The 27146-nt window shown below is 39.7% G+C and overlaps 1 protein-coding gene across 2 annotated transcripts in view; it reads right to left on the bottom strand.

Moving 5' to 3' along the window:
* CFAP61 (cilia and flagella associated protein 61) overlaps nt 1-27146 on the bottom strand; it is a 325115-nt gene that overhangs the window by 269265 nt on the left and 28704 nt on the right. For both annotated transcript variants that reach the window (XM_081034409.1, XM_081034410.1), the window contains exons 7-8: nt 19483-19615; nt 4329-4488 (exon numbers count right to left, since the gene is read on the bottom strand). In XM_081034409.1, coding sequence (XP_080890535.1) covers nt 4329-4488; nt 19483-19615 — 293 coding nt within the window. The remainder of the gene's footprint in view (nt 1-4328; nt 4489-19482; nt 19616-27146) is intronic.

The raw sequence follows: 27146 nt of genomic DNA, 5'->3' as shown, positions 1-27146 counted from the left end.
CTGTAGTGCTATTCACATAGCCAAGATATGGAAACAACCAAAATGCCCATCAATAGATGATTAGATAAAGAAATTGTGGTACATTTACACAATGGAGTATTATTCTGCCCTAAAAAGAATGAAATCTTACCATTTGCAACAACATGGATGGATATTATGCTAAGTGAAATAAGTCAGACTAAGAAAGACAAGTACTGCATGATCTCGCTTATACGTGGAATCTAAATAACAGAATAAACGAGCAAACAAAACAGAAATAGACTCATAGATACAGAGAACAAACTAATGGTTGCTAGATGAGAAGGAGTCGGGGCATGGGTGAGAAAGGTGAAGGGATTAGGAGGTACTCATGTCTCACAGTTATCCCACCTGAGGGGTGAGGGAGCTGGGGTATTTGGTAGTCACAAAGTAGTCATGGAGATGTGAAATACAGTATGGGGAATATAATCAATAATGTTATAAAGACTATGTAGGGTGCCAGATGGGCACTGGACTTATCTGGGGGATCACTTCATAGATTACATAAATGCCTGAGGACCGCATTGTACACCTAAAAGTAATGTAAAATAATATTGAATGTCATCTATAATATATAATATATAATTATATCCTGTGATATTACATATACATAATATATAGTAAAATCACAGATTGTAAAATACAGCATAGGGAATATAATCAATGATATTGTAATAGCTATGTATGATATCAGAAGGTCAGTAGACATAGTGGGGTTATCACTTTGTCAGGGATGTAAATGTCTTATCATTATCTTGTTTTGTATACTTGAAACTAATAAAAAACCAAAATTTACAAGTGCATGATAGGCTATACTGGGGATGCCAAAAAAATGTATACAAGGGGACACTTTGTCCAATGTTGCTGAAACAGTAGTTTGCTGTAATCAGAAGTGTGTGGACACTGATGGTAACCACTTTGAGCACCTCTTGTAATTGCTGAAGTCAAATGTGACTTGTATTCATCTTTTATTATCAGTATATATTGAGCATTACAATTTTAAGTTTTCCTTTCTTAAAATGTATATACATTTTTTGGCACCCTCTGTATATGCAAAATTAGGTGATAAAAAATGAAAACATATACAAATCATTCCAGTAAAATGCAAACTGAATGTGCATAAACTCTTTAGATTCAATGGAAAATTCTGATATGGCTGATATGATGAAGGACAGCAGGCTGGTCATGTGTGTAGCTAAAGAAGGAGAGCTACTGTATTAGCTTAAGATGTTGAACTGTGACATTATTCTACTTGGAAGAATTGAGGTTGGTGTGGAATTGCAAGTTTCACAGATGGTGGGTAAAGACCAAACCTTGAGTCAAGGATTTGAGGACAGTTTATTTGGGAGGTGATTCTAGGAAACACCAGTAAGGTGGTGAGGAAGAAAGAAAGGGAAACCAGCAGAAAATAAAATCTGTGTCATTATAGATTACCACTGTGGACTACTGGAACTTAATTCCAAACATAAACTAAGGATACAGTACAAAACTCATGTCTCACAGTTATCCCACCTGAGGGGTGAGGGAGCTGGGGTATTTATACCCCAACTCCCATCAGTTGTGTATAAAATAAATATTTTCACAGATGGTGGGTAAAACAGCAATGTCTTGGTGTAGGTTCCGTCAGAAGCAGACCTGTAATAAGGTCTTGGAGTACAACCACTTATTTAGTAGTTGATAGAGAAAGTAGCAAGGTGAGACAGGGAAACAGAGGCTGGAGTGTTAACTTCTTGGTACTTTTGGCCTGCCTCCGCACAGGGCAGAGTGGCCATCCACAGTTCTGGCAAATTCTGCAGACATAGACGTAAAGATTCCAGCAGATGGAATCTGTCCAGAGCGCACACAAAAAATAGTCTGAGGAATATTGGAAGGTCACTGACGACCATGTACCAAGCGTGGTAGAACCCCCACTGGAGTTTTCAGTCAAAGCCATCCAAGATCAAAAGTCACTGTGCCAAGCAGAGAGGACTGGGTCTGGGTTCTGGATCAGCCCCTGATGAGCTTTAACACCTCGTAAGAGCTTGGGAAGGTATAAAAAAGAGATAATGTTACTTGTCCTAGCTCTCCAACATTAAGTTGTGGGAATAAAGTGAGATAATATATATGAAAATTCTTTGAAAAGTGAAAAGGACTAAATAAAAGATATAAAGTGCAATGATGCATGCCCACCTGAAACAAAATGTTAGTTTATGTTTTAGAAAAATTATATTTCCTTTAACTTGAGACTTTCATCAGAAAACAATGAACAGTAGATGATAGCACATTTGGAATTTTATCTGGAGCCTCATTCTTTGTTGTTGTTGATAGGAAGATGGCAGCAAAATGTGTTGACGACTCTTTTCTAAATATAATGAGCTGTTGATTATTTGTGAATCTATCCCTTAGTTATTTGAAAGTCTATAATAGTGCTCTCTGGTGAAAATTTCATAATCACCTATGTATCAGTGAACATAAAGCTGGCTTTTCAAAGATAAACAAGGCACAGAAGATAACAAAAGTTATCCTATTTCCTTTACGTAAATCATCCTATCCTAGATCAACTAATTTTAAGTAAAAATATTAAAGGCGGTAGAGAGAAGTACGAGGACTTCTTTCAGATTCTGTATCTCTGTGGGCTTTTGCTAGACAGGACTATACTAGATTATATGTGTTTTTAAGTCTGGTTCAGCCTAGATTTTAAATTTTGTTCTCCCCATGAAGTTTCTAAAATAGAAAATTCCATTCATTCTGTATATAGAACATCAGTAGCCTGAGAGCCACTCAGGATCACACTGGAAAGACTATATCTTTTCAACTTGTTTTTAATAACAACAGTGATGGCGGGGCAGAATAAAACAACTTAAAAATTTTCAGGACTTATTCTGTGTTTGGCATTGAGCTAAGTATATCATGAATATTCTAACACTTAATCTTCCCAACAACTCTTTGGGTTAGGTAATGTTTTTATCTCCATTTTATACATGAGAAAATTAAGCCATAAAACCTATTTAATACCACCTTCAATAAAAATTTATGCACTTGAAAATGATAATGATAATTTATGATTGAAGATTGTCTCATGCTGAAAAGTTCCTTCAGAACCCTCCAATATCTCTCTGCTAAGAAGCGTAGGTGAGCCAGCCTTCACTAATAAAAAACAATGACCTCAAATCTCCCTTTTGTGAAGAGTGTTGTCATCAGTACAAAACAGAAACACCTCTCCATTTATGGCTCTGCAAGTTCTCGGTAACGAGTAAGTATTCAGATGAGCTCTGAACATCCATGCACATGGTTTCTCATCCAAGGGATAATGACACATGCCATTTTTTAGATTACCAAGAACTCTGCCACAACCCAACATGTTCCTCTTTCTATTTTTGAACCTAGATATATATATATATATATATATATATATATATATATATATATAATCTTTCAGGCACGAGAAAGCAGAGCAATTCAAGATGCCCTGATTTTAACCTGGAAAGACTCAATTAGGTAAAAGGCCAATCACAAAGAAACAATTGCTAACAATGATGACCAATATTTATTGAGCACTAGAGGAAAGCCCTTGACATGGCTGATCTCAGTGAAACCTCATGACTCCTCTATGTGGAAGGTACTGCTATGATTTCTGTTTTTATAACGGAAGAAACCCAGGTTTAGAGAAGTAGGTTAACATACCTTGCCTGCATCTGTCTGATTTAAGAACCAACACATTTACTGCAAAGATACCCAAGGATGCAATAAGACCCCACTAAATTAAAGTACCAACATTTGAGATTACCTAGCTTCACTTGGTGAACATCCTGGTTTAAAATCAATGTTTAAAATCAATGTTTTAAAATCAATTGTATTATTTCATCTGTCTAGAAATATGTTAAGCAAGTTAAAATGACTACTTGCAATAGACCTGTACTCCATAATAATTTGTCAAACATAAACACAGAAGCACTAACTGGTATGATTCAAACTTAAAGGCATATAGAACTTCTTGAGTTTTGACTTGAAAAATTCACTTAAAATTACATTTGCACATGTGTGTGAAATCCTGAAATACTACCAATTATTGCACAATGAACATGATGAAGGTTTTTTGGTAAACCTTAAGCTGCAAGGCCACTATGTTTAACTAAACCTGTGTGCTGTGACTGTCTGTGCTCATAGAAATATGCACAAGGATTTGATGAAACCATGGGAACGACAGCTTAAAGGGGATTTGAGAAGGAGATATAAAATGAGCCGTTTAGTCCCATTGCTTAGTAAAAAAGCATCTTTGTGTATAGGACATGGATTTAATTCCTGCTGTATTCCTGTGATGACCCCTGTACCTTGACTTCCGGGAGCACTGAGCTCTTGTGGTGGCTCCAGAACATCATCAGGATGTGGGGTGCAGAGTCCATGGAAGGGCCCCAAGTCAAAGCACTCATGCAGGAGCTGCATGTTCACTCTTGAGCATACACTGATGAACCCGACAGCGACCGATTCCACCTGAAACATCCAAAACATCCATTACTCGATCAGACCTTAACGAAATTCTCAGCATGAGCCCATGAGCTGAGGAAGTGGGCGGTTGGTAGTTTGACAAGCACTTTGAGATGTTTCAGGGGCAGGGTTTTCCCCTTACTAGCTCCACTGTCTAGAACAATGCATAGCACATACAACATGCTCAAAAACATGTTCAATGAATGACAACTGTGGACAATCCTAGAAGTAGATACACAGGGAAGCTGCCACAGAGTTCTTGAGGGAAAACTCTTTGGTATGCAATGTAGCATGTGCCCTCTTTGCCCTGACAATGCCCCTGCCTGCCCCATATCCCTTCTATGATCCCACTGTACGCCCAGCCTTCTGTCTACCACTCTTCTGCCCTCCACCACACACAGTTCTCTGTAAGACCAGCCATTGTTCCGGTGGCCATTTTATTGACCCCCGAGCCAGGGAAAGTTCATGGTCACTGGCTCCTTATTAGGTAGGAACTCTTCAATTTTCTTGAATTCATTTATTTATTTGATTAGATGGTCTCATGGGGAGGAGATGTGAGGAAAAAGGTTTGGTGGGAATGTTCAAGTGGAGTTAACTCATCATACTGGTTCACTGTGTGGTTCTGATCTGCAAATGCATCACCTCCAGCATCCTAACAGATACCTATTTCTGAACCTCTTGCAATGGTTCCCATGATTTTAGGCCTTTGATGAGGAATACAGGTAGGAATATAAATGTGATATACCATATTTTGCCATGTATAATGCACTCCTGTGTATAATGTGCACCCACGTTTTTGGCCCAAACTTTCAGGGGGAAAAAATCTTTCTTTTTAATTTTTTCATTCACATTTTTATTTGTTTACATTTAGGTACTTGTTTTTTGTACCTATTTAGTTTTTAACATACTATCGTACAAGAAATTTTATGTGACACATAACTACAAAACACAAGAATAATTACAAGGTACAAGAAATTTTATGTACTGGTAACAAATTTACAATACTTACACATCATAGAAGGCCAAGAACTCTTTATTGTTGCAAGTTCGTCGTAAGTTCGACAAAACCAATTATCATATTCCAGGGTATTACTTTGCACACAGATACCGTTATTGATTTCTAGAGTTACACTTTTAAGTCATGAGCATAAATAAAAGAATTAAAAACATTTATATGAATATGAAATTAGTACTACCCATGTATAATGCACATCCTTATTTTTCCCTCACAAATTAGGGCAAAAAAGTGCACATTATACATGGGAAAATACAGTAATAAGAAATATATTTTTGGTCTTCATCCCTGGTCCAAGCACATGCTCCTAAAACACTTGTAATTCCCTGAAAGGAGCACCTTTTGTTTTTCAAAATAAGCCCCTTTCAAGGATACCTAAGTTTATGCTAATGAGGTGACTCTTTAAGAACAGGGGCTGGTTGTCAGAGGAACCAACAGTGTGATTAGAGGAATGGAACTTTCAGTCCTACCCACTACCTCAAGGCAGGGGAGAGGGGCTGGAGATTGAGTTCAATCACCAATAGCCAATGATATAATCAGTCATTAATGGAACCACCATAAAAACCCCGAAACAATGGGTTTCAGGAGTTTCTGGGTTGGTGAACACATTGAGGTGCTCGTAGGTGGCACTTCCAGAGGGTATGGAAGCTCCACACCCCTCTCCCTACCCCTTGTTCTATGCATCTTTTCCATTCAACTGTTCCTGAGTTGTGTCTTTTCTAATAAACTAGTAATATTAAGCAAAATGTTTCCCTGAATTCTGTGAACTGTTCTATAAATTACCGAATGTGTGGAAAGTGTTGTGGGAACCCCTGATTTATAGTCAGTCAGCTAGAAGTACAGGTAACAATTTGGGAATTGCGACTGGTGTCTGAAGTGGGAGCATGAGCCCTAACTACATGTGTGGGGTCTGTGCTAACTCCAGGTAGTGTCAGAATTGAACTGTAGGATACCCAGTTGGTATCTAGAGAACTGAAGAACTGGTTGGTGTGGAAAAAACCCTACACATTTGGTGTTATAAATGTTGGGAGTAGAGGAAACGAGTCATCTTTTCATGAGTAGATAGCTGATCTCAACCTGTTATTGGTACTGAAATACTACAAATGAACAAAAAGTTTAATTCTATCATATACAATATTAAGAGATGACTATAATTGAAATTCTTTATGTCCCTTCAATAATTCTGTATTTCATTCTTCTCTGCAAGGAAAGCATTTAAAATTTTAAAAGAGACTGAGAGAAAATGTACAGTTCTTTAGTTAACTAATCTTGTTGTGGTAATTCTTTTGCAAATATATATATATATATATATATATATATATCAAATCATTATGTTGTACACCTTAAACTTAAACAATGTTCTATGTCAATTATATCTCAGTAAAACTGGAAACAAATAAATTTCACATAAATAATTCCTGTGGATTATTACATGGGTTTTAAGCAAATTTTGGCTGACTGATTAACTCTGACAGTTCTTATTAGAAACCAGCATTTACTGAGTCCTATTCCTCAAGTGTTCACACTATTTCTTGAGACAAACATTCCACTCAGGAAGCAAAACTCAACAATTATAGACATTCCCTAGTCCCAAGAATGTAACATCATCCCATAAATGCCCATTTGGAGAAAATGGTTAATACTTTAACCTACTAAAGTAGATAATTAAGTTACAATAATGCTCAGTCTTTTAAATGACAGAAAAATAGGTATTAAACTATTTGTTCTCTAATGTGTCTTCTAGTTTAAAACCACTTGTTTTCAAGCATGTGCTTGAAAAGTACGTGTAAGACTCCCTTTATTTTCTCCTTAATCCTGAAATATAAGAGGAATTTTTAATAATTAATTTTATTCATGCATATTCTTTTCTTTACAGGCCACCCCAAAATGATACTAGCTGTAAAAGGCTGAATTTACACAGCTGTTTTATAAAGCCATTGACATTTTAATAAAAGTCCAAAATAAACATTTAAAAATTTTTCTCAAATAATAAGTGATTGTTTGTCTTGTTTATGCTTGTGAACAAAGGTGGCGTAGCTGCAGTTGTCTGGCTTCTCTGTAATTTTAGGCCCAAGACTCAGCAGACACTGATTAACCAATCCATCTACCATATGTGCAGAAAGAGACGGCCAGCCTCACTCTCGGCAGGGAAAATTGGCATCCATCTTGGTGCACATGGAGATGTCCTTCTAATCTACAGCCATGCTGGCGCAACAAAACTTTGATGGCCTGAAATACCTTTTGCTGGCTTCATGGCAAGCTGCATGTGCATGATAAGAATGTATTATTTATAAGACCACTGTTAGTAATGAGCTATTACACTAATGGCTCATTGTGTTTGGAGTTTGATTTCAAATGGCATGGATCACACATTCTGATGAAAATGAGAAAAACATGTTTTGCCATTAGGAACAAAGATTTAACATTCTCCAATTCTACAACCTGTTATAATACCATCATTCATCCAGGGTTGTGACAATTCACAAAAGTTCACAATTATGGACTGCAACAGAGCAAGGACATATTGTGCAAATGTCTGCTTTTTCCTTTGGGTTTCTTTCAAATAACTATTCTGATCTGAGAAACTGTTCTGAAATATGAATTTGCAGCAGTGTTCGAATACATCTTTGTGTGTGGGTGTTTTCTGGAAAAATAAATTGATTTAATGGACTTTTTTAACTTGTACAATGAAAAGGCATTGATTGCTGGCTGCTCTCTATCCTCCGGGTGACAGACATACTTTCTACCACAAAGGTATATCAAATTTTCTTATAATAAAAAGCAAAACTGGAAGTTTTGTTGTAGTTGCATTTCCTGTGAGGATCTACATGATGATACATAAAACTCAGATTACTAGAAAACCATATGTGCAGTGGCCTTGTCTTCACAAGCAGGTCCATTTGTAGACATATGTGCACTGTATCGTTCATGCTTCCATCTAATAAGTCTTACAGTCACCCATCCCTTTTGGGTTACAATACTCCACAATGAGGGTGCCCTCACTGTGACCACTGCCAGCTTTGATCCCCTCTTCCTAATGCCAAGAACATGGCTGAGCTGGCAGGCTCTGACCACCTGCAGGTCAGTGGTGCCTACTCAGACTACTGCTGCTCACGCAAAAGCAGACACACTCTGCCCCTCTGTCTCTGGGAGTTGCCTCTGACCTCCAACTGCCTGTCCCTGAAATCTTAGTTTAGAGTAAACACCAGATGTCAAGGTAAGCCAGGACAGTTGTGAAAAGCAACTTGCAATAAAATGATGACTCAAAACTCCTCCAAATAGCTATCAAGCCAAAGAAAATCCTCATAGTTAAAAACCCTTCACTAATCAAGGGTTTCCCGTATGACACAGGCACACTTCTCAGATATTCTACATGCATGGCCTATAACTACCATGCGCTGCTCTGGGAAGAGACAGACATGATGTACTTTGTTCCATTGTCTCTGGTCAACTGGAGTCTGGGAAAGCAGCAAATAGGACTCTTTTATGGAAGACATTAAAGAAACACAGATCCTAACTGGACTGCAGATCCCATCAAAAAGCCCATCCATGACCTGCTGGAAATGCCTCACCTGTGAAACCCCTGAACTGACCCACGAGCACCCCAAGTTCTCCATGTGCCCCTCCTATGTACCATTCTTTCCTATGGCTAGCTCCCTTGCATGCTCCCAACAGCAGCACAAGCAGGCTTTGGCAGATGGCTAGTGAGCACAAAATCAGTGGAAACTGGGGGCCAGAAAGAGACCACAATCTTGAGCTGTAGTGCCACCTTTGGGAAAAAAAAGAGAGGCTGTCAGCACTTGGCCTGATATTTTGCAAGATCCAGAGAATCCACACAAGCTTAAGAATTCTGCCACAAGAGAAAACAAGAAGTATGGAGCGTATGTATCCATAGGAGGTCTGAGAAAAGCTTAGAATTCCTAGCAAGGCTAACACAGGTATTTCTCCTCTAAAAATAGTACAGACTGGAGAAGATGATTGATAGTACAAATGTGAAGACAGCAACACAAAATTCCAAGAAATAAACAAATTTTAAAAAATACAGGATCACAATAATCTTCAAAGATGTGAATATCTCTGACTTACCAAAAAAAAATTGAAAATAGCTGTTTTAAAGAAACTCAATGAGCTGCAAGAAAACACAGAAAGATAATTCAACCAAAATCAAGAAAACAATACATGAACAAAATGAGCGGTTTAAGAAAGAGACAAATAAAAAAAATTGAATAGAAATTCTGGAGCTGAAGAATACAACAAATGAACTCCCCTCTCCCCCAAATGCAATAGAGTGTATCAACACCAGACTTGATCAAGCAGAAGAAAGAATCAATGTGACTGAAGACAGGATCTTTGAAATTATTTAGTCAGAGGAAAACAAAAAAAAAAAAAAAAGAGAGAGGAAAAAGCCTACACGATCTATGGAATATCATCAAAAAGACTAACTTGAAATCATTGCATTTCCAGAGGAGAACGACAGAGAAGGGAACAGAATGGTTAAAAAGAAATGCCTCAGAACATCCCAAATCTGAGGAGAGATTTGGAGATCCAAGTTCATGAAACTCATAGGTCACCAAACAAAAATCAACTTAAGATCTTCTCCAAAACACATTATAATAAAATTATCAAAAATCAAAGACAAACAGATAATCTTGAAAGTGTCAACAGACAGAAAGCTTGTAACTTGTTAAAAGGGAACTCTCATAAGACTACAGCAGATTTCTCAGCAGAAATCTTACAGGCTGGGAGAGGTGGAATGATATATTCAAAATGCTGGGGAAAAAAAAAGGCAGCCAAGATTTCATCTGTCAAAGCAACCTTTCAGAAAAAAAGAGAGATAAAGACTTTCCGAGACAAACAAAAGCTGAGGGAGTTCATCACCACAGACCTGCCTTACAAGAAATGCTGATAGTTCTTTAAGCTGAAATGAAAGGACACTAATTAGTAACATGAAAACATACAACACGCTGGTAAATGCAAGTATATAGTCAAGTCCAGAATATTCTAAAACTGTAATATAGTGAAATATTAAACACTTTAGCTTAAAAAATAAGGGAAAAAAGTATTAAAGATAACTAAAGCTATGATTTACATATAAATATACAACATAAAAAAGGTAAATTGTGACACCAAAAACATAAAACACAGAGTAAAAGGGTAAATTTTTTTATTATGATCAAAGTTATTGTCAGCATAAAATAGACTGTTATATCTATAAGATGTTTTTTTTTTTTATTAATTAATTTATTTATTAGTTTCAGGTGTACAAAACAAGGTAATACTTAGACGTTCATCATTTATATCCCTCATACTGTGAACCCCCCTCCCCCCATCCACTATCCCTCCGACCTCACACTGAACCATCACATTATATATATAAAATTATAGTTGGCATTCATTAATGTTTAGCTTCTGATGTACAATGCCATGATCAGGTATCCACAGTATCCCTGAGGTGGTCTCCCAAATAGGAAGCATGTCCATCGGATACCCAACAAAATCTTTACAACATTATAGAATACCTTCCCCAAATTAATTTTCAAAAGAAAAACCCTGAGGCCATCTTGTGGTTACCAGCTGCTTCCAAATCCCTTCACCTTTCCCCTTATCCCCAACCCCCTCCCACACACCCATCTAACCACTCTCGGTTTTTTCTCTGCGTCCCCAAAACTGACTCTGATTAGTTCATTCACATAGTCTTTTCTTTAGATTCCATATATAAGTGAGATCATATGGTACTTGTCTTTCTCTTTCTGACTTATTTCACTTAACATAATGTTCTCTAGATCCATCCATGTTGCTGCAAATGATAAGATTTCTTTCTTCTTTATGGCTGCGTAATACTCCATTGTATAAATGTACCACAGCTTCTTAATCCAGTCATCTACCGATGGGCATTTTGGTTGTTTCCATATCTTGGCTATTGTGTAAAGTGCTGCAATAAACATAGGAGTGCATACAGATTTTTGAATTGGAGTTTTGGATTTCTCCGGGTAGATGCCTAGGAGTGGTATTGCTGGATCATAGGGTAGTTCCATTTTCAGATTTCTGAGATACCTCCATACTGTTTTCCATAGTGGCTGCACTAATCTGCAGTCCCACCAACAGTGCACTAGCGTTCCCTTTTCTCCACATCCGCGCCAGCATTTGTTGTTTGTTGATTTATTGATAATAGCCATTTTGACTGGAGTGAGGTGGTATCTCATTGTGGTTTTTATTTGCATTTCTCTGATGGTTAGTGAGGTTGAGCATTTCTTCATATGACTTCTTGCCTTCTGTATGTCCTTTTTAGAAAAATGTCTCCACAAGTCCTCTGCCCATTTTTTAATTGGGTTGTTTGTTTTTTTGGAGTTGAGTAAGTTTTTTATAGATTTGTGATATTAATCCCTTATCAGATATATCATTGGCAAATATTTTTTCCCATTCAGTAGGATCCCTTTTTGTTTTATTGATGGTTTCCTTTGCTGTGAAAAAACTTTTTAGTTTGATGTAAGCCCACATGTTTATTTTTTCTCTTACTTCCCTCGCGTGAGGGGATATATCAGTGAAAATCTTACTCCGGGTAATGTCCATGAAGTTTCTTTCTATATTTTCTTCTAGATATTTTATGGTTTCAGATCTTACATTTAAGTCTTTAAGCCATTTTGAATTTATTTTTGTATATGGTGTAAGGAGGTGGTCCAGCTTCATTTTCTTGCATCTTGAGTGTCTGTCCAGGTTTCCCAGCACCACTTATTGAACAGACTGTCTTTACGCCATCGTACATTCTTGCTTCCATTGTCGTAGATTAGATGGGCATATAGGCACGGATTTACTTCTGGACTCTCTATTCTGTTCCATTGATCTATGTGTCTATTTTTATGCCAGTACCATGCTATTTTGATTACTGTAGCCTTGTAGTATAGTTTGAAGTCAGGTATAGTTATACCTCCCACTTTGTTCTTATTTCTCAAGATTGCTGAGGCTATCCGGGGTCTTTTATGCTCCCATATAAATTTTAGGAGTATATATTCTATTTCTGTGAAAAACGTCATTGGTAGTTTGATAGGAATTGTGTTGAATATGTATATTGCCTTCGGCAGTATGGACATTTTAACTATATTAATTCTTCCTATCCATGAACATGGAATGTGTTTCCATCTATTTACATCTTCTTTCATTTCTTTCTTCAGTGTCTTATAATTTTCTGAGTACAGATCTTTTACATCTTTGGTTAGATTTATTCCCAGATATTTTATAGTCTTTGGAGCAATTGTAAATGGGATTGCTTTTTCAATTTCTCCTTCTGATATTTTATCATTGGTATATACAAATGCAACTGATTTCTGAATATTAATTTTATATCCTGCTACTTTACTAAATTCATCTATCAGTTCTAATAGTTTCTTGGTGGAGTCTTTAGGGTTCTCTATATATAGTATCATATCATCTGCATATAATGATAATTTTACTTCCTCCTTACCAATTTGGATGCCTTTTATTTCTTTTTCCTGTCTGATTGCTGTGGCTAGAACTTCCAGCACTATGTTGAATAGAAGTGGAGAAAGTGGGCAACCTTGTCTTGTTCCTGATCTTAGGGGGAATGGTTTTAGCTTTTCCCCATTGAGTGTGATGTTAGCTGTTGGTTTGTCATATATGGCCTTTATTATGTTCCCTTCTCTCTTTCTTCTCCTTCTGGTATGCCCATTATTCTTATATTGCTCTTTCTGGTGGAGTCAGAAAGTTCTTGTAGAGTTCTTTCATTTCTTTTAAGTCTCAAGTCTGTTTCTTCTTCCATCTGTGTAATTTCCAGGTTTCTATCTTCGATGTCACTGATTCTTTCCTCCATCTTGTCAACTCTACTATGTAAGCTGGTTATTTCATTCTTGATTTCTTCTATTGAGTTCTTAATCTCCAGAAATTCCATTTGGTTGTTTTTTTTTAAATTTCAATCTCTTTTGTAAAATGCTCATGTTGGTCTTTGATTGCGTTTCTGAGTTCATTAAATTGCCTTTCTGTGTTTTCTTGCATCTCGTTAAGTTCTTTCAGAACTGCAATCTTGAATTCTCTGTCATTTAAGTCACATATTTCCATATCTTTAAGTTCCTTTTCTGGAGACTTTTCACTTTCTTTCTGAGCTGTCTTGTTGCCTTGGTTATTCATGGCAATTACTGATTTATTATTTCTCTTCCTAGACATCTACAGGAGTGGCTTGTGAAACAGGTTGATAGGAAGAGGTCTTTCTTTTGTTTTCCAATACTTGTTGGTAGATTGTTTTATTTTCTCTCTGACTGCAGCCTTTTTTTTCCTCCCTCACACAGTAGTGCTGTGTTTTCTCTGTACTATTCCAGCTTCTCACACAATGGGGGGATTCTCTGGGAGACGGGCTTCTCCGCTGCTAACAGTTTGCCCGGGTCATAGGGCACCACGTCCCTGTGAAGGTGCAGAAAACTTTTGAAGTTACAAAGCTCTTTCTGCACCAGATTCAGAGCCGGTATGTTTCAGCAGTTCTGTTTACCCCTGCAGGGTACCGCCCAGATAGGTGGGGCCAGGGGCAGGGTGAGTTGTGAGAGGTGGCCCAGAGCAATGGCGCAACTACCACCACAGCCAGTTCGCCTCCACAGCTCCCTTCCCTCTGCCAGAACCAGTTGGACTGCGAATCTGTGTCTGTGGTCCGCAGTTCTCAGAACAGCAAATATTCTGTCCTTTGATCTGACACTGCTACTGTTCCACTTCTAGCACCGGGCAGGTGGGGGCGGGGCGAGCTCTGGGAGGGTAGGGAGGGGGCGGCTAGTCTCAGTGCCTCAGGCTTCCAGTCTCTGCTTAGCAGTGAGGGCTTAAACCACCGTTTCCAGCCTTCTTCCCTCAGTCTTTTCTCCAAGGTCTATGCCATGAGCGTTGGGTTCAGCTGTGTTATATGCTGCCCCCTCAGCCCCGTGGGCCATAAGTGGAGCCCTAGCAGTCCAAGTTCTTCCCTCTCCCGCAGCTGCGGTAGTTCCGGGATGCACTGATCTTGGAGCACTGAGCTAGGTCTGCGTCCTGCACCCACGCGGCTCTGTCTCCGCACTGCTCCTTTCCCTCCTCCCCCGTTCACGCGATTCTCCCACCTTTCGGTGAATTCAGTAGTGAGCCTCTTTGACTCGCCTTTTTGCTGTGCAGGGAGTCCTTTGTGGAGTTATTGTTGTTCGATTAGTTGTAAATTCCAGGGGAGCTTTACAGAGGCTCATCTGACACCGCCATTTTGATGACGTCTCTATTATTAATATTTTTTATCTTTTTTCTTTGTTTAATTTCTCTTTTCCTCTTAAAGAAGTCCCTTTAATATTTCTTATAATACTGGCTTGGTAGTAATGAATTCTTTTAGCTTTTTTTTGGTCTGGGAAGGTCTTTATCTCTCCTTCAGTTTTAAATGTTAGCTTTGCTGGATAATCTTGGTTGTAGGAACTAACTTTTCATCACTTTGAATATTTCCCTCTACTCCCTTGGCCTGCAAAGTTTTTGTTAAAAAATCAGCTGATGGTCTTTGGGAAAAAAAAAAATCAGCTGATTGTCTTTGTCTTTAACCTTTGCCATTTTAATTATGATTTGTCTTGGTGTTGGCCTCTGGATTCATCTTGTTTGGGACACTCTGCACTTGCTGGCTTCGAATGTCTATTTCCTTCACCAGGTTAGGGAAGTTTTCAGTCATTATTTCTTCAAATAAGTTCTCGGCCCCTTGCTCCTTCTCTTCTCCTATGATGTGAATGTTGTGCTTGATGTTGTCCCAGAGGTCCTCATTTTTTAAAATTCTTTTTTCTTTTTGTTGTCCCAAATGTTATGTTTTTCTGCTACCTTGTCTTCTAAATCGCTGATTCAGTCCTCTGCTTCATCTAATCTGCCATTGATTCCTTCTAGTGTATTTTTCATTTCAGTTATCATATTCATTTCTGCCTGGTTCTTTTTCATGGTTTCTATATCCTTCTTTATGCGTACCATCTCTTTGTTGAAGTTCTGACTAAGTTCCTTAAGCATTTTTATAACAAGTATTTTAAACTGTGTCTCTAGTAGGTTAGTTGCCTCCATTTCATTTAGTTTTTTGTTTTATTTTTTGTTTTGTTTTTTTTCCTGGAAGTTTTCTCCTGTTCTTTCATTTGGGACATGTTTCATTTTTTCCTCATTCTGGCTGTCTCTCTTCTTGCTTCTATGAATTAGGTAGATCTCATATGTCTCTCAGTCTTGGCCTGTTCGCCTTATATAGTAGGTGGCCTGCATGGTTCAGTGGTGCAATCTCCCTGATTATCTGTGTGTGTTTCAGGAGTATCCCTTGTGTGTGTTGTTTGTATTTTCCTGTTGTAGTTGAGCCAGGATATCTTTTGGCATGTCAGTGGTTCAGATTGACTCTCAGGCTGACTGTGAGGATTGACTATGCCCACAGTATATGAGCTGCTGTGTGGAGTTGATGCCTCAGAGTGGGATTTGACCCAGTGCATTCTTGTGCCTGTTGAGACCACCCTTTGGTTGTACCACTTGTGTGGCTCTTTAGGTAATGCTCTGGTATGGTCTGAGGTCAGCCTCTGGTGCATTGTTTCTGGTGCCTCTTCAGAGGGGCTCTCATGCAGGCTAGTTTCAGCCTTGCTTCTGACTGGCCCCAGCTACCTGGTAGGAGCTACAAAGCTATAGGCAGTTGGTTGCTGCCTGTACTGGACCTGAAGGCATATGGGGTGGCCTTGATGTGAACCAAGGCCAACTGCCACCAGTATCAGGCCTGGTGCAGCTTAGCAAACAGCCAAGGCCACCGCCAGGTCTGCTGCCACCTGCGGGTTGGCCATAAGGCTTAGCTGCTGAATGAGACTCCTTAGGTGTGCAGGCCTTTCTGTTTGACCTGGTGTTGACTGTGCCTGCAGCGATGCTACCTGAGTTGGGTGGGGTAGGGTCTCAGGGAGTCACTGGGGTGCAGCTGGTGGTTTTCACAAAGTTAATGTATGTTCAGTTCTTGTGCCAGTCCAGAGCCTGTGGCCACTTCGCAAAATTACCAGAGAAAACTGCAACCTGCCACCATTCGCCTTGGGCCCATAGATTTCCGAGAGCCATGGAAGAAAGGCTGCAGCACACACTGGGGCTGCACACTGTCCCCAAGTTTCCCAGGCTTCTGTGGGATGTCCTTTGTTGTAGAAGCCTCCTGCAGTGTGTTGTGTGGGATGACTGCCTAGATGCTAAGAGTGCCCAGAGTGATGCCACACTAAGTGGGCAGGGTGGGGTCCCAGGGTGTCACCAAGATCAGACACACACAGATTTTATTAAACCAATGCAGTCTCAGATTTGGCCCTGTGGGGGAGGGTTCAATACAGGAAAGATGGCACCTCCCCCCATAGGTTACATATGAGGTGGGCTCCACAGAGATAACGGCAGCTGTCCCTCTAGTCCTCACTCTGAAGCCACACAACTCAGTCTTTCCCTGTACATCTCTGGTGTCTCTCTATTTGCTGCCCCTCCATCGGAGCCCAGGGTGAGTGCTTGCAAGCGAGTAAGTCTGTACACAGGCCTTTTATAGGATGTCTCGGTTTCCAGCTACCTTCTGTCTCACTGGAATAGATAGAATCCTCATTGATTTTTCACAGCCACATGTTGTGGGGATTCCTTCCCCACACAAGACCTCTTGGTTGGGGAGCCTGGTGTGGGGATGGACCCTTCACTCTTCCAGATGGATCTTCCAGAAGGACACTGCTGAGGTGTCCTTCCCAGTGTTCAACCAACTGTCCATGGGTTTGGGGTCAGCTTGTTTCATGTCTCCTTCCCTCCTACCAGTCTTGACCGGTCTCTTCTTTATATCCTTAATTATAAGCGTTCTGTTGAGGTAGTCTTCAGATGACTTGAGGCTGACTGTTGTATTATTTATTTGTAATTATAATATGATCATAGGAGGTGACAGACATAGAGTTTACCTATTCCACCATCTTGGACCTTCTCTCTTCCTCACATTTCTTATAGCACATGGTCACAGCCCTATCTTTCCTAAAGCTGAACAGTCACCACACATTCCCTAATGACCCTAAAGTGCTAACAGTCTCTATTTTTTTCAATCAGACAATTTTTCCATACCACTGGGCAGACCCCCCCGAATACCTCTATTTCAGTATTTTCAGTTCTTAACAATTCCCAAAGCTTCAGATGGAGTGGCATGAGGTATAATGCCATCATGGTATTTTTCAGGAAGGCCTATTTTAGCAGGCTCAAAGTAATATAAAGGCCTAAAGATACCTCAATACACTTACGTTTAGGTAGCAAAATTAGGACTTTCATTATCAAATCCTGTGGGGGGAAATGCAAATAAATCCACTGTTCCCTAAAATTCTGTAAGGATGAAGTGTGCCTCTGTGAATGCCTCCAGGTGTGGGACAAGGATGGGAGATAGTCTCAAGAGTTTCTGAGTAGCTCACACCAGCCTGGGGTCCTGAGTCAGCTTGTTCACTGCTCTGGGCTGAAACACACTAAAGCTAGTAGCTTGCCAGTTCTATTTTTTGCCCCTTTTCACCCTTTCCCTTGGGTGTGGACCTTTGGGTCTACAGCTGGCAAACCAGAGAATGTGCGTTTCATTTTTCTTTACTCCCATCCCTACCTCCAGTCTTAGTAAAGCCTTCCTGTATAAACACTGTGCAATCAGGACACTTGTAGGGCATGTCCTGAGTCAGTGGTCACAACTGATAGGCTCACAGGGCCAGGCTGATACAAATTAGGGAAGATAGCCTGTAGGGTCGTGAAGCCCTGGGTCACAGTGGGAACGGGAGTGTGCTAGAGAACACCTGAACTACCTGCAGTGACAGCCTCTCCAAAGCTCCAAATCACTAGGGCCCTGCAGAAAAGCAGACCCAATACACAATCCTGATTTTTCCAGAAAAGCTAGATATTCCAATTGTTATAGACAATTTACTAATTTTTAAATGTTAGCCATTAATAAAACAAAATCTAATCATAATAACCTAAGTCAAATCATGAGAAAACATTGGACAAATCCAAACTGAGAAACATTCCAAAAAATAACTGACTTGTGCTCTTCAAAACTGTTATCATCGTGACAGACAAAAACAGACTAGGAAGTTGTTCCAGATTACAAGAGCCTGAAGACACATGGCACTTGAGTGCAATGAATGATCTAGATTTACTTTTGCTATAAAGGACACTATCAGGACTGTCAGTAAAATCTGAATAGGGTCTATATGTTAGATAATAGCACTGTAAGAACTGAAACTCCTTGACTTGATCATTGTACTACAGTTATATGAGAACATCCTTGTTTTTAGGAAATAAACTCTGACGTATTTAGTGGTAAAGGAGCACTACATCTGCAACTTACTCTTAAATGGCTCATTAAAAATATATAAATATATGTAATACATATTTATCTATGTATACTGTGTTTCCCTGAAAATAAGACCTAGCCGGACAGGTCTTATTTGATTGTCCGGCTAGGTCTTATTTTCGGGGAAACACGGTATATAGGTAAATACATTAGAGAGAGAGAGCAAGCAAAGACAATGATAAAGCAAATATAGTAAAATATTAACATTTAGGGAATTGGGGTGCTTATAAGTTTCTGTAACTGTAAAATCTTGTAAAACAAAGAATTAAAAATTACTTTCCAAGTTAAAAAAAAAAATCCATCTGCCAGCAGGATGTTGGTTTGTAACTTCTGGTCTCTAGGATCTTGGGGTTTCAAAAATCACCTGTCGTCACCCCTCGAGGATCTTTTCCCCTCACCCTAACTCTAACCCCTACCTCCAGAGACAGGCAAAGAATCCACAGCAGCCTAGACATCTGAGAGGACCTCACAAAAACCTAAAAACCTAAAGCCAGTTAACACTGGGAAGGGGGGTAATGCCACAGCTTGGACGCTGCACTGGCACACCACCTGGAAGGGCACAGGGAAAGGGGAGGAGATGGCAACCCCAGGGACGCTGGGTGAAAAAGGAGCAACGTTGCTTACTTCTCTCATTTCTCTCATAAGCGTATCCCTATGTGGATTAATCACCAACCTCACACACGACAGCGTGGTTCTCTTCATCTTGGGCTTCTATTAGTTCAGCCAGGAAGTAATCGCCATAAGTTGCTTTCAGAATTGTGTTATGGTGCATAAATATTGGCATGAGATCATCATGATCTTCTACCCTGTTTAACAAAAAGGCTTAAGTTCAGTGTTCATTCCTTGAATGGAGCACCTACTATGTGCCAAACACCGTTCTAAACTCCAGGAATAATACAGCAACATGCTCGCAAAATGAACTTACACTCTAATAGGAGAAACAGACAATAAAAATGTAACAAATACATCACTTTGAAAATTTCAAATAGTGTTAAGTGCTTTGGGATGGAGAATGATGGGGTTAAGTGGTCAGGGAAGACCTCTTTGAGGAGGGACATCAGATTTGAGACCTCAATGACGAAAGGGAAGGAAGCTATGTCAAGACCTAGGGGTGGAAAATTCCAGGCAGAAAGAACACACTCAACATGTTTGGGTGTGAAATGTGGGACAGTATTTGTCATATACCAAAGGATAAGAAGCTGGGGACAGCATTGCCCAAATATGTTGTAAAGAAGACTATTTCTATGACATTTTCCCCAGCATCCCTTTCCTCTCCCCAAAAGAATTCCACTGTCTAAAATCAATTTCCTATTATAGCTCCCCTCCTGGAGTGCCGCAGTTATATATTAAATACTCTGAGAAGCACCACAATAAAGAATTCTAACCTTGTTTATCCATTTCTCCAACATTGTCCCATGGTATCCTTTATTCCTGAGATATCGCTACACTTCCCATGGAGAGGGAAATGCTGATTTAAAGGTAATGAGGTTCTTCTCACCATCCTGCGGATAGCCATATCAAATCTCCATTCTCTACTGCGACTTTGGCAACCAGTGTGGTGTGTGTGTTGGGGGAGGACCCCAGAACCAGGTTTACAGCAGCATGGTGATACTGACCTTTGTATCCATTTTGCTGCCATATTTAACATTCTTATTTTTAGTACATTCTCGGTTACATTTTGTCTTCTATTTTACCTGTCTCAGATGCTCTTATATTTTTTCCTAGTACTTCTCTTATTAAAATGTTCCACATTTGTATTATTTTTTTTTGGCTACTAAATTTGGCTACTAAATTTTACCCCACCCAGCACCACACCTTTCTTTCATTACTATGTCGTCTTTATCATCCCACTCTATCTTCTATTATGTTCTCTGATATTAATAGTAGCTTCATCTAGTGAGTGATTAGCATGTGTATAAAACTCAGGGCTTTATCCAAATTATCATAGCAACCTCAGGAGGTAGACACCATATTCACTTTGCAGATGGAGGAGAGCAAGGCTCATGAAGATGATGGAATGCTTTGCCTGAGAGGGAGACACAGTTGGCAGCAGAGCCACATTATGAACTCAGGTCAACTGACTTAAACCCTGCCATCACATCTACACTAAGCCAACAATGCACTTCAAAAATCTTCCTTTAATTTGACACTCCTTTTGCAAATTGGTAGCAGGAAGCATGCACACAAGCAAAACAGATGAGAGGAGAGACTGGCTCAAAGGCCAATGGTCGACACTGTGGATCGTCGCCAGCCGTGCTGGATTAGATCCCCTGATCCTGCCACAGCTTCAATCCCCAAATCTAAATGCTTTAAACTGGACAACCCCATATACTCTGGATGAAAATCTCTACGCTGCTCCCAGGATGAAACCTTTACCTCTGGTGACAAAGGCCCATCTGTTGGAATGATGTTGGGTTTTCATCAATAATAAGAATCTTGATGAAAAAAAATACATGTTTGAGAAACTAGGTCTCTGCTCTATAAAACCTCAGAGCTAAGGAGTGAGCTAGCCAACAGACCATGGCACAAGAAGGAAAACACACACACGCGCGCGCACACACACACACATATAGAAGATGACAACCAAGGGGATTAAACATAACTCCCTGGGTTGAGCTTTATTCTTAACCTTTTGTCAGCACTCTCCGAAAGGAGTGACAGTAGGCGATCCTTATCCAGGCAACCAGGATATTTACTTGTTATATTATCAACCTGGTTATGATGTCACCCAACAGTTTATTCTACATGCCAGGGAATTAGAGGAATTCTCTAGTGGTGAGTCTAAAACGTGAAACCAGAAACAAACACAAACTGTGTTTTTAGGATGAACATGACTGTACTCTGGTGCTCTAGCCATTTCACAAGCTATTTCAGCTCTGCACTAATTGTTTTTTAAATAGTCCTGATCACTTGCCTATCTATTTTTACAGGTATGTTATCAGTTTGAAAGCTACCAGGCGCCACCTGTGGCCAAGTATACTGAGGCTCCACCATAAATGCATCAAGGCTCATAGTGCTCTTTTGAAAAGATTGGAAAGAAACAATACAGTGTAGTGGTCAGTCTGGGCTGGGAAGCCAGATGCCTGCATCTGGGTTTAACAGCTGTAACCCTGGGCAAGTCATTTAACCTCTCTGCACCAGTTTTCTGATCTGTAATAAAGACAGTAAATGTTAAGATAGTAATGTGTGACATGTTATTATTAACATTATTATTACTTAGGTAGGAAGTGTCAATAAGAACAATTGAAGAACATTTATAATCAATGCACAGAATGGAAGAGGTTATCACTACAAAAGCTTGAATCCCTGTACCAGTTGCCCATTGGACATTGTAGGTATAAACTCTCCATTCCATCCCTATCACTAATTTGTTTAAAACCCTGCTTTCTTCACTTCATTCCCTTATTCGAAAGTTTTTACCAGCCCCGTTTCTGAGATAACCACAGAGCCCTTAGCCTCATTTTAAGGCCTCCATCTTTCCATCCTTATCACTAACAAAGACACAAGTTGATCTTATTGTCCCTAGAAGGGGACCTCCCAATTTCCCTCCTTCTACCTCTTTTCCTATCCAGTGCTGTGACCCCCTCACTTGTTCCAAATTCCAGCATCTTTAAAGGATCACCTATACCCTCTACCTTCCAGGGGCTCATATTCTCAGCCTCCTTTCCCAGAAACCCAATGGCAGGGTCATTACTGGATACTTATTGTCCACTTCGGGTATTAATGTCAATGAAGGGCTCTTTGGGGACACAGAGGAAGTTTTGTGCTACTCTGTCACAAAGACTCTCTCTTTGACTAAACTCTAACCCGGTTACTCTGAGCCCTCTTCTTGACTGGGCCTCAATCTTGAGCTATAAAGTCTTGAACAAACACATTTTCTAACAGCTCAAGGTCACCTCCTTAGGATGACCCTAGCCCCCCTTAAAGTGCCTTCCTGAGAAAGCTTAAGGCTGCCAAAAGAACTTCAGTTTGTTCCAGCCAACACCTGAGGATAGGGCATGTCTCCCAGTCTCTGTGGGAGGGTAGGAGCCTAACTTCAATAAGCACCAGTTAACAAATTCAGATGGGTTTCACATGGACCAATACCCCCTTCCCACTTTTTATAATTTTTCACTTCCCTGACTCTATTGAGCCCCTTCTCACTCACACACCTACCTGCTCTCTCATTCTCCCTTCAAAATTCCTAGTCACCTTTGTACAAATTGAAGTTGAATTCAATTCACGTTGGACTTTTTCCCCCATTGCAATAATTATTGATTAAAATATGTCCTTACCACTTTCACCAGCGTCTGGCTTTATTGACTTTTGACATCTACACACCCAGCAGTGTAGGTACAACCATGACAGCCAATGTGGATCCTTACCATGTGCCAGGACCTCGTCCAGTGTCCCACATGCACTGACAGCGCTGGGTGGTGCCATCGGTAAGACTGTTTTCCAGGTGAGGGACATGTGGCCTGAGAGGGCATATCTGGGGAGTGGGCCCACAGTCCCTCTACTTGTTCTCTGACTCTACTTCCTGAGAAGACTACCCAGTCACTTCAATGTTAAGCCTTGACTTCTCATCTGCAAAAGGGGCAGGATCAAGGATAAAGTGGAGGGTTCAATGTGGTGATACAAGGGACACCCTCAACTTCACTCTCTGGCAGGAAGTAAGCCCTCAGCAGCATTTGCTTTGGGGAGATTTCATATACCCCTGTCACGGACACACCACCTGGAAACCCCCACCAGCTGGCCCTACCTGAGCGCACAGGACCCTGGCTGAAAGAGTCTAGAACGCCACACTGCATTCCAGAAACCACTCAGTTCCCCACTTAGCAACCTGCCAAAAGGGTGCTAACAGGTGGCTTTGGTTTATAAAGAATCCTGGAATGAAACTGGTAAAAAAAAAAAAAAAAAAGGAAAAAATTCTAGGAGAGAATAGCCAACAAATGCATTTCTAAACAGTTTGCCAAAATAAAATTCTGTACCAATATTTAGTAATAGAGATAATTATTTTAAATAATAGGAAAATAATTCAATATCCTAATCATTTAAAGTGGATCAAGGCAGCTACCACTCAGGGAACTCCAAAGTAAACTGTGTACCATGGGCCTTACTCTACGTGATGGACACAAAAATATTACCCCATAGATTTAAAAATCAGGAATAAACATTCAGAGAGACAGAGGACTGTAAGCCTAATCATGAGCCCTCAGCAGCCCATTAACAAAGTTACCCATAATTATACCTCAATACTAATTCTTCTGGGAAAATAAGAAGAAAACATCTAAATTGTGTAGTTCTGAAGAGTCTCTCCCTTAGCCCTTCCTCAAAATGGATAAAGTGGAACTTGTTCTGCTAAATGCATTCCTTGGGGTAATTGATAATTTATGATCTTGCATCAGCCCTCGTGCTAATGATAAAATATGACATCAGCCTAACAGAGTCTCAAATGGCATATGACAAAGTCCAGCCACACAGAAACAAAACACCCGGCTACCAAAAACAATTCATCCCATAAAATGTTTAAATTCGAGCACTCTGAGGTGCTGAGCATCACCTGCCATTCAGACAGGTGGAGAGCCACACCCCTGTGAATTTGCTCTGCAAAGGACAGCCACAAGCCTGTCACCAACAGCGTTTCAGTGGTGATGATTATGGAGGGTTATAGTTCATCAACATAAAGTACAATGGGAATGACACCATTCTCTGAGTGAAAAGCAACATTCCTTTATATCTTCCATTCAGTACATGGCCTGGAGGAGGCAACAATGCACTTGTTCATGTAATCAGAGAATATTTCAACTTGTTTGGAGGAAACAAAAGGTCTGATTGATCACTCAGGCACATAAATGTCCACCAGATTCCGAAAATCCAGATGAAATGGAGTAAAATCCAAAGCTTAGAAAAACAACAGCCTCCCAAGGAGGGGAATCCTCCTTGGGAGGACTTGGGGTATGGATGTCCTCTAAACCCAGGAGAAGATAAAATGAAGAATGACAGGGACCTGATGGGTCTCACTGGCTTCCTGGGAGGTGGGGACGAGAAAGAACTCACTCATCATGTTCACTGTGCCAGTTAGCTAGGCTTTCAAGGAGTATTGTGACACTTGAACCCCACAGAACTTTCCCAGCTGTCTCACACAGTCTCTTGGTGATAGGCAGACCCAAAGACTGCTTTAATGTCTCAGCATCCTGACCACTCTTCCATATTATGACAATCCTAGAGGAAAATCTCCAGGCCAACTTCCTTTGAGTGCAGGAGGTACATGTTTCTTGCCAGCGAAGAAACCATTGCAAGTTCACAGACGGAAAGTTCACACGAAGGGCTATAACAGCAGCAGCAGGCCACCTCTGCCTTCAGAATGTTGGCAGGGCCTCCTCTTTCCCATCAGATGGCATTTTCCACATTCAGAGGATTTGCATTTCATTACTAGACTTAAAAATGTAATGTTGAAAAAGTGATTCTGATGTCACTTTAAATGGCATAAGTATTATATATTTCGTCAAGCCTGAGAGTGTGTATATGTGCGTATGTTTTAAGAAATCAATGACTGAAGAAAAAAATTCATAGGGGATCCAATGTAGTGGTAGTGCTAAAGAATGCAGTGTATTAAGGCCAAACAAACCTTTCACATTGAACACTGTTTTAACTTGGGGAAGGAGAACCTACAGATCGTGCCAACTAGATTTTGCTTTTTATTCAGATGTGTAAAATAAAACACCTTTCTCTTTCCAAGATCTCTTGTGACCTCTAGTGGTCTTCTTTAAGAAAATCAAATCCATAATTTCTAAACTATATATTCCATTTTAGAACTTTAAAATGGGCTTCGGAACCATTTAACTTATACTCCTTGGAAAATATCATGATTTTAAAGGTTATAAAGGATATTAAACCCTAATGACTTCAAAGTATATCCAAGGCCAATTAAAGGCTCCTTCCATTTATACCACAAGGATCTGATCCAAAAGTCTATCTTGGTACACAATCGCTCCAGTTGGATTGTTAACCAGATTCTATTTGCTGGGTACCAGGAGTCAAGAAGATTGATGGTGCAAGTCCAAATTGCTCTACCTCTTTTTTTTTAATGCTTTAAGATATTCCTAACTTAAGCATCAGAATGTCCATTTATATGAAATTGCTCAGAAGTCAAGTTTACGTGGATTCCTAAAAAGCATGAGACTATCAAATGCTTACTAAAAATAATTGCTTTAAGAGGTGAAAAGTTAGTATTTAAAAACCACGAATTTTATATTTTAAAGTCCTAAGTTTTTTCTCATCTATTTTAAATAGCAATAACGTTGGCCCAATTTGGTTAACCATTGTTATCACCAAAAAAGCAGTATGCCATTATAGTTACAGTAGTTCCTCCCATTTGTCCTCAGTTGTGCTTTCCATGGTTTCAGTTACCTGTAGTCAACTGAGGTCCAAAAATATTACATAAAAAAATCCAAAGACAAACGATTCGTAAGTTTTAAATTGTGTGCCATTCTGAGTAACGTGATGAAATCTCTCGCTGTCCCACTTCGTCACACCCTGGACATAACCATCTTTTATCCGGTGTATCCATGCTGCATACACTCACTACCTGCCCATTAGTCCCCTAGTGTCAGTTATCAGATTGGTTATCAGAGAGAGAGAGAACACATTCATATAACTTTTACTATAATATATTGTCATTAACTGTTCTATTTTATTATGTTATTATTGTTAATCTCTTACTGTGCCTAATTTATGAATTAAACTTTACAACAGGTGTATGTGTAGGAAAACACATAGTATATATAGAGTTCAGTACTATCCCTGGTTTCAGGCATCCACTGGGGGTCTTGGGACATATTCCCCACAGATAAGGGGGAGACTACTGCACTTTACAACACTGACTGACAGCACATAACCCTTGTCTGGTAACTCTTACTCCACTCCCATGAGGACTTGGAAAAGGTAAGTTTCTTTTCCCCCAGAAGGTTCATTCCAATTGTTACTAAATCTGAGAAAATCTCAAATTCACCACCAATGATTAGTCACACTCACTATAGATTATACAGATGTATCCAGAAGAAGCTATGCTTCATTTCAGACATTATGCACAATACAGAATAGTAACTTCAATAATTAGTGTCTAAGTAGGGGGCAGATTACCACACAATTTTCCACATGGGTAAATCAAAGAAATGGGATTGGGGATTACAGCATTAATTCACTGGTTCTGAATATGTTGCTAGGTAAATGGTGGAAGGATAATTACATGCCTAAACCCTATACTGGTTTAGTGTCTTAGAATTGTGTTCTTCACCATTAATTATTTGTGTAAGTAACTATTAATGAAACACATGTTGAAAAATATACTCATGC

This window comes from Rhinolophus hipposideros (assembly GCF_964194185.1).
Source record: "Rhinolophus hipposideros genome assembly, chromosome: 22".
Lineage (NCBI taxonomy): Eukaryota > Metazoa > Chordata > Mammalia > Chiroptera > Rhinolophidae > Rhinolophus > Rhinolophus hipposideros.
Note: the sequence above shows the minus strand (reverse complement) of the source record. Positions and strands in the feature narration are given on the sequence as shown.